An 8,452-nucleotide genomic window follows, 5' to 3' on the forward strand; every position below is an offset into this window, starting at 1 on the left:
CCCTCTCCTGTAACTCTGCTCCCCTTCTGTCCCTCTGCCCACCACCTGTGATGCTGCCCCCACCTGTCCCTCTGCCCCCCCCCAGTTGGTCCAGAGACCAATGAGCCGCAGGCTGCCAGGTTAACTAGCAAGACCAGCCCCCCCCCCCCCATGTGTCTTGTGTTTTCACCCCAGCAATGCAGAGGCTGCTCAGGGTGCCTGTGGTGACATCTATTCGAGGGGTCCAGGGATGGGGATGACCTGTCTGCACAAGTAGCACGGGGATCCGAGGAGTCTGATGATGGGGAGTATCTGTCTATCTCCAGACATTACAATCTGCACAGGGATCCATGACCACTCTGTCCATCTCTCAGCCACACACAGCTCATTATCCATTTGCCCGGACTGGCTCCTGGAGTCTGCATACGCCTGCATACATCACACCTTTCATAGGGGATCACACATACACACTCATTTACACAAACATGTACACATGCATATATATATATATATATATATATATATATATACACGCACCCATATACATACATACAGTTGCAAGAAAAAGTATGTGAACCCCTTGGGATTACGTGGAGTTTTGCATGAATTGGGCATAAAATGTGCTCTGAACGTCATCTAAGTCACAACAATAAAAGAACACAGTCTGCTGAACATAATACTACACAAAAATTAGATGTTGCCATGGTTTAATTGCACATAACATGTAAACATTCACAGTGCAGGGAGGAAAAAGTATTTGACGCCCTAGCTTAATGACTTCTCCCAGAGCTAATTGGAGCCAGGAGTGAGCCAACCTTGACTCCAATCAGTGTGATGATATTGGATGTGTTGCTGACAGCTGTCCTGCCCTTAAAAAACACACACCTGTTTTGGGTTTACTGGTTTCAAGAAGCACTGTCTGATGTGAACCATGCCTTGCAGAAAAGAGCTCTCAGAAGACCTACGATCAAGAATTGTTGACTTGCATGAAGCTGGAAAGGGTTACAAAAGTATCTTCAAAAGCCTTGATGTTCATGTGTCCACAGTAAGACAGACTGTCTACAAATGGAGAAAGTTTAGCACTGTTGCTACTCTCCCTAGGCTTGGTCGTCCTGTAAAAATGACTGCAAGAGCACAGCGCAGAATGCTGCATGAGGTAAAGAAGAATCCCAGAGTGTCAGCTAAAGACCTACAGAAATCTCTGGCACATGCTAACATTTTTGCTGACACATCTACAATAAGGAAAACATTAAACAAGAATGGAGTACATGGGAGGACACCACGGAGGAAGCCATTGCTGTCCAAAAAGAATATTGCAGCACGTTTGAAGTTTGCAAAAGAGCACCTGGATGTTCCACAGCACTACTGGCAAAATATACTGTGGACAGATGAAACCAAGATTGAGTTGTTTGGGAAGAACACACAACACTATGTGTGGAGAAAAAAAGGCACAGCACACCAACATCAAAACCTCATCCCCACTGTAAAACATGGCGGAGGGAGCATCATGGTTTGGGGCTGCTTTGCTGCCTCAGGGTCTGGACGGATTGTTGTCATTGATGGGAAAATGAATTCCAGAGTTGATCAAGACATTTTGCAGGAAAACGTACGACCATCTGTCCGCCAACTGAAGCTCCGCAGAGGATAGGTGATGCAACAGGACAATGACCCAAAGCATACAAGTAATTCAACAAAACAATGGCTGCAACAGCACAGAATACGCCTTCTGGAGTAGCCCAGTCAGAGTCCTGACCTCAACCCGATTGAAATGCTGTGGCATGACCTTAAGAGAGCGATTCACACCAGACATCCCAAGAATATTGCTACACTGAAACAGTTTTGTGAAGAGGAGAGGTCCAAAATTACTCCAGATCGTTGTGCAGGTCTGATCTGCAACTACAGGAAACGTTTGGTTGAGGTTATTGCTGCCAAAGGAGGGTCAACCAGTTATTAAGTCCAAAGGTTCACATACTTTTTCCTCCCTGCACTGTGAATGTTTACATGTTATGTGCAATTAAACCATGGCAACATCTAATGTTTGTGTAGTATTATGTTCAGCAGACTGTGTTCTTCTATTGTTGTGACTTAGATGACGTTCAGAGCACATTTTGTGCCCAAATCATGCAAAACTCCACGTAATCCCAAGGGGTTCACATACTTTTTCTTGCAACTGTATATGTACAGGGCCAGTGGCAGCTTAAGGATGCTTAGACAGGATTGGGACACTCTTCCTTCTGCACATAATACCCACCACCATACACACCATACCCTTCTCCCTTCACATACTGCCCACCACTATACACTGGACTCCTCTCCCTTCACATACTGCCCACCAACATACACTCTGCACTCCTCTCCCTTCACATACTACCCACCACCATACACACCATACTCTTCTCCCTTCACATACTGCCCACCACCATACACTCTGCACTCCTCTCCCTTCACAAACTGACCACCACCATACACTCTGCACTCCTCTCCCTTCACAAACTGACCACCACCATACACTCTGCACTCCTCTCCCTTCACATACTGCCCACCACCATACACTCTGCACTCCTCTCCCTTCACATACTGTCCACCACCATACACTCTGCACTCCTCTCCCTACACATACTGCCCACTGCCATACACTCATCTCGTGCACACACTGCCTACCGCCATACACTCCACACTCCTCTCCTGCACATACTGCCCACCGCCATACACTCCACACTCCTCTCCTGCACACACTACCCACCGCCATACACTCCACACTCCTCTCCTGCACATACTACCCACCGCCATACACTCCGCACTCCTCTCCTGCACATACTACCCACCGCAATACACTCCGCACTCTTCTCCCAGCACATACTACCCACCGCCATACACTCCGCACTCCTCTCCTGCACACACTGCCCACCGCCATACACTCCTCTCCTGCACACACTACGAAATTTTAACATCAAGCACATTTCAAAGATACATAAATGCAGTCTACTTTTTTTTTAAATACCTATTTTCTTTTGAAAGATTCCCCCACCAGTTTGACTTTCCCAGTAAGTAGATGTTTCATATTTCGAGGATTGACATCTGTCCTTGGCTCTAGGAATAAGCTAGATTCCCAGATCTGATGGAGGTGACTTAAGTACAGTTCTTAGGTGGAGGTGGGGTAAGCTTCCCTGAATAAGTGGCTAAAGGCAGACAGGGTGGGGGCTGACCAGATTGGTGGAGTAGGGAGTTCCAGAGGATGGGAGAGGCTCTGGAGAAGTCCTGGAGGTGAGCATGGGAGGTGACAAGGGAGCTAAATAGCAAGATGTCTTGGAAGGAGCGGAGTGGGCGATTTGGATGATATCTGCGGATAAGGAAGGTGATGTAGCTAGGGGTAGTGTTGTGGATGGCTTTGTATGTTGTGGTTAGTTTTATACAATGGGTTAGTGGAAGCCAGTGAAGAGATTGGCAGAGAGGGGCAACAGTTGCTGATCGATTGGTAAGGTGTATGAGTCTAGCAGCAGCATTCATAATAGACTGAAGGGGGGATAGCCTGTGTAACAGTAGACCAGTGAGGAGGGAGTTGCAGAAATCAAAGGCGGGATATAACCAAGGCGTGGATAAGTTGTTTTGGGGTGTCATTAAACAGGAAGGGGTGGATTGTGGAAATGTTGTGGAGGTTGAGGCAGCAGGATTTAGCCAGTGATTGGATGTGGGGCCCAAAGGAGAGGTCAGAGTCTAGGCTTACGCCTAGCACCCTGGCATGAGGGGAAGGACCAATGGTTGTGCTGTTGATCTTAATGGTAAAGTCGTGAGTTGGGGATCGGGGAGGAGGAAATATTACAAGCTCTGTTTTAGAAAGATTGAGTTTGAGGGAGTGGTGTGACATCCATGCTGATATGTCGCTTAGTAGATTTGTGATACTTGATATAGGAAACTATTTATGGAATGGTGTACTGCTTAATGTATTTTATATTACAATGCATTTTACAGAACACAGGCTCACAGTTATCCCAACTTCTGGCTCTATGGAACATTTACAATGTGCTATGCCTAACACAGTCACCTACAGAACAGCACCAATTTAGGCAGAAGTCCGGAAACCTATTGGCATGTTTTTTTTAATGTAACAGGAACTCAGCTCACATTATAATTAAACTCAGACACTTAGGGCCCAATTACTTGATGTGCCTTGGTAATCAATACAGTAATCAGTACAGTAAAAATACTTAAAGCAATATTAGAGAATATTCAAACCCAGAAGTCTCCCGATATGTGCCTGCTGTACCATGTACTTTGTATGAAAATGTATCCTGTTCTCTTTGTATTTCTTCCTTTATGTAAAATCCCTGGTGTTCCTGCCATTCCCTCTTCTCTCCTATTAAAAACTGACCACACTAGGCAGGAGAGCATGTGCTGGGAACTCCTCCAATGATCAGACTTGTCCTGACATGCCCCCCTGCACAGCCATTCACTTGGCAGATCATCGTGCATGCTGTTTTTCCTCCCCTTGCTCTTAGTCCTCATGCATACTGGTCGTTTTTATTGCTGCTGTTTTTGGCTTTTGACATTTTTTTCTACAGCCAGTACATGTTATGCTATGTGTCCATGCATACATAGACTGTAATCAATGTTTTTTGCCTGGTAAAAACTAGTGGGTTTCTAGAGGAGTTTTTCAGCTGAAAAAACACTCTAAAGCTGAAAAACGCGGTAAAACACCACAAACTGGTGTTTTTGGACCTTTCTTTTAAAAAAAAAAAAAAAACCCGCAAATGTGGAAAAATGCCACTAAATGCGGAAAAATGACGCTAATGCAAAAATGTTAAAAAAAGCTGAAAATACATTTTTAACATGACTTTACACAGCTAACATTACCAGCACTATAAAAACGCCCAGTGTGCAGGGAGCCGTATGGAGCTGAGAATAGAGGTTATGTGATCACTTATAAAAAGGAGGAAAAATGTCTTTATAATGTTTTCTTTTTATTTCTATACATACATTGTTTGCCTTTCATTTCTATTTTAAACTGAATGTGTTGTTTTACAAGGTGAGGGTTTGCAATCACTTTAAAATTAAAAACAAAAATGTAATATACTGCCACATTATAAAGGTATTAATAATGGGGTTTTTTTTTATTTCTATGCATACATTCTTTTGCCTTTCATTTCTATTTTAAACCGATTGGGTTGTTTTATAAGGTAAGGGTTTGCAATCACTTTAAAATCAGAAACAAAAATTTAATATACTGCCACTTACCAATTCTTAGATGTGGCAGCTGCATTCGTTTTCTTTTTTAGGCTTTTATACCCTTTATTTTACCGGGTGATCCTGCCAGTAACACACTTCCTGTCTTAGGGTGTCTGCATTGTGGATGTAAAGCAGACACCTTTGGACAGCAGCATTGTCGGTTTGGGGAAAGGGTCGTATTAGGCTAGCAGATTTAGATGAGCTTAACAAATTGAGGCTGAACACCAGCTAGCACTTGATATAAAGTTACAGGAAATAGTTTTGTTTTGTTTTTTTATTTTGGGATAGAGGTTTTACATATATGAATAAAATCTGACCATTCTAAGCATCCCTTTCAGTATTAAAATGTTTTTTCTCAACCCTCAAACTGCTAATTTGTCTGGACACCTTGGTCTGTTACACGAAAATGAAAACCAAGAGACTTACTGGCTGGATCACCAGGTGAAAAAAGCTCCTTAAAAGAAAATGAATGCAGCAACCACATCTAAGAATTTGGAAACTGCACTTTAAAACATTTCTGTTTTGGTTTAAAACTGCTTTAATTCACAAGTGTATCAGTGTTGTGTAGCAATTGCATCACTGAGCTGTCCATATGACAACCTGTTCTCCATTACATAAAGACATTACAGCCCCAAGATCTGAACTCTAGACCAGCAACAAGATTTATATTAGTTTTGTTTATGCTTTTAATTGTTACAGATTCTTACAATTGAAGACAGGTATATGTTATTTAATTATAGTGGGATCCATAAGTATTAACATTTAAAGAATCTTTTGAGATACTCATAAGTGAATTGAAGAAGTCAAAAGCATCCAGGGTCATTTAGGTTCAGGGTTCTATAAGCTATGCCAGAGGCTTACACTATAAGTAGATTGTACATTCTAACTCCTTCCCCGTCAGGATGCGGGTTACCTTCTTTGTATACCATAATGTTATAAGCTTGGCTTTAGAGGCTCTTGACAAATGTCGCAGGATTGTACTCTTTATACAGCTGATTATGTTTGCCTTAAAATGTTAGAAAGTGTAGATGAATGTAAATTCATACATGCTTTTTAATGATTGCAGTCTAGATCATTAATCAAATAGTGTAAGCAGTCATTTTCTTATACAGAATAATGCTATTAGGATGTCTGTTAGTACTTATCTCAGGAAGAAATTTGGCAATTGCTCTAATAGGGAACAGCAATCTTTCCAAATGCCAACGTGTGTCAGCACAGCCCCTTGGTATCTTTAAACGGACCCATGAGATAGGGTGATATTGCAGGAGTACAATTAGGAGACAGTTGTCATCACATAACAGGACATACCTGAATATGGACTTTCAGAATAACTTTGAAATTACATTACCAAATCAAACTATTGGGTTTAGATCTACTTGAAGGTATGTTGTCTTTGGGCAGACACATGATCCAATTTTGCCTTTTACAAATGATGTCATATGATGCATATCTAAATTCACTTTAAATGCGGAGCTATATGATCTTGGCAAACTTTGTTAAGCCAAGCTCTAAATTAACCAACATAAGAGAACATCACACATGCTGAGTTGGTCTTTTAAAGTTTGTTAACTCATTTACAAACGTAATAAAAATACTATTGGTTAAAAACAACTGATGGCTTGGTTAACTTTCCCTAGGTATGGATGATTTTTCCGGGAAACACTGCAGCTTATATACAGTATTAGTTTCTTGACAGTTCAATGGTTTATAAAAACTATTAATGAGTATTCCTATTCAAAGGAATATCTTTGGGTGCCTTGAATTGGCTCCTAAGCTTGTCTATGCATCTCAATGCTGTCTTTAGCTGCATTGATTCTTGCTGTAATGAGAGTGAATATAGTATTTACAGAGTTATGACCTACAATTCAATTTGCGTTTTTTAAGACTTTCTTTTCAATGTAAAGCTAAGACATGCATATTTTTTAATTCTGGACAATAAATATATCTTTGTGCAAATTACATTTTTGACTTTTTATCATTCTTACCAGTGTAGTGTCCTGGGAATTTTCCATCTACATTATTATATGTGGATTACATTGCAGTTCTGGATTTAAGTTTATGCAGTGCACAAGAATAACTTCCCCGAAGACTTACCATTTATTTTGGAACACATATATATATATATATATATATATAGTTCCTCAGGAAGTTGAGCTAGTCTTTTGTTTCACAGTTGAAAGATCTCTTATCTGGCACCTCATGATGTCTCCTATAATAGTTAATCATCCCAAATACATTTTTCAGCAAGTTCTTCTTACCTTCCAACCAAAACAGCACAAAGAGCAGTGGAGTTCCTCTATGGAGATACATGTTTTCCAGACACAGGAAGATGTGAGTTGCACAGAGCAGTCAGCACTGTAGGAAGATTAACCTAATCCATCCCTCATTAAGCATCTTATAGCTACTTTATTAGCAAACTGTGAAGGGTCATCAAATCATTGGATACATTACTATCATTTACAGGCTGAACTAGAGCAGAACTTTAACTACCTATCTCAGAGGTCAATTCCAGCTGAGATTTAACAGTAAAAAATAAGAGTAGGTCAAAAGAAGAATTTTGCTAAATGGGTGAATTTCTAAAAAAGGAGTTGAAAGGTTGGAGTAAAACAATAGGAGTAAGTAATCAGTGGGCACTGTTATAGTCTACCATCCTGGAGGCAACTAGATTATATGTCAGGCAAATTAGTAAGAATAAACGGAAGAAAAAACCAATATGGTTCACTAAAGAGATAAGTAGGATAGTAAAGGAAAGAAAATCAGCATATAGCAGATGCAAGGAAACAGGAGGTGCAGCTGACATAGAAGAGTATAAGAATAGACAAAAGGATGCCAAACTTATTAGTGCTGCCAAAGCACAGAAAGAGGAGAAAATTGCAAAATCTATTAAGAAAGGTGATAAAACCTTTTTAGGTACATTAGTGATAAAAAGAAAAAATACAATGGGATCACTACAATGAAATCTGTGCACAGCACTTATATTAAGGGAGACCTGGATGTAGCAAACCACTTAAACAATTACTTTTGTTCAGTTTTCTGAGAAATAAATTATACTCACAATATTAAGTTGGGAAATCATATTGGTTCTAGGAATGATGGTTCATTTTTAGGATTTCTGGAGACAGAGGTAGCAGAGGAACTGGCTCAGTTAAAGATTAATAAAGCAATGGGCCTTGATGGTGTTCATCCCAGAGTTCTAAGAAAACATTGAGGTATAGTTGTTGGACCATTAACTGATCTTTTTAATCAATCT

At 40.7% G+C, this 8,452-nt stretch overlaps 1 protein-coding gene across 2 annotated transcripts in view; it reads right to left on the minus strand.

Moving 5' to 3' along the window:
- Positions 1-7,567, minus strand: part of RS1 (retinoschisin 1) — a 36,766-nt gene extending 29,199 nt beyond the window's left edge. For both annotated transcript variants that reach the window (XM_089683875.1, XM_089683874.1), the window contains exon 1: positions 7,461-7,567. In XM_089683875.1, the coding sequence (XP_089540001.1) occupies positions 7,461-7,512 (52 nt within the window). In that variant the 5' untranslated portion in view covers positions 7,513-7,567. The remainder of the gene's footprint in view (positions 1-7,460) is intronic.
- Positions 7,568-8,452: the final 885 nt, after the last annotated feature.

The sequence above is a fragment of the Staurois parvus genome, unplaced genomic scaffold (genome assembly GCF_062004578.1).
Source record: "Staurois parvus isolate SC_StPar_1 unplaced genomic scaffold, SC_StPar_1.0 ptg000327l, whole genome shotgun sequence".
NCBI lineage: Eukaryota > Metazoa > Chordata > Amphibia > Anura > Ranidae > Staurois > Staurois parvus.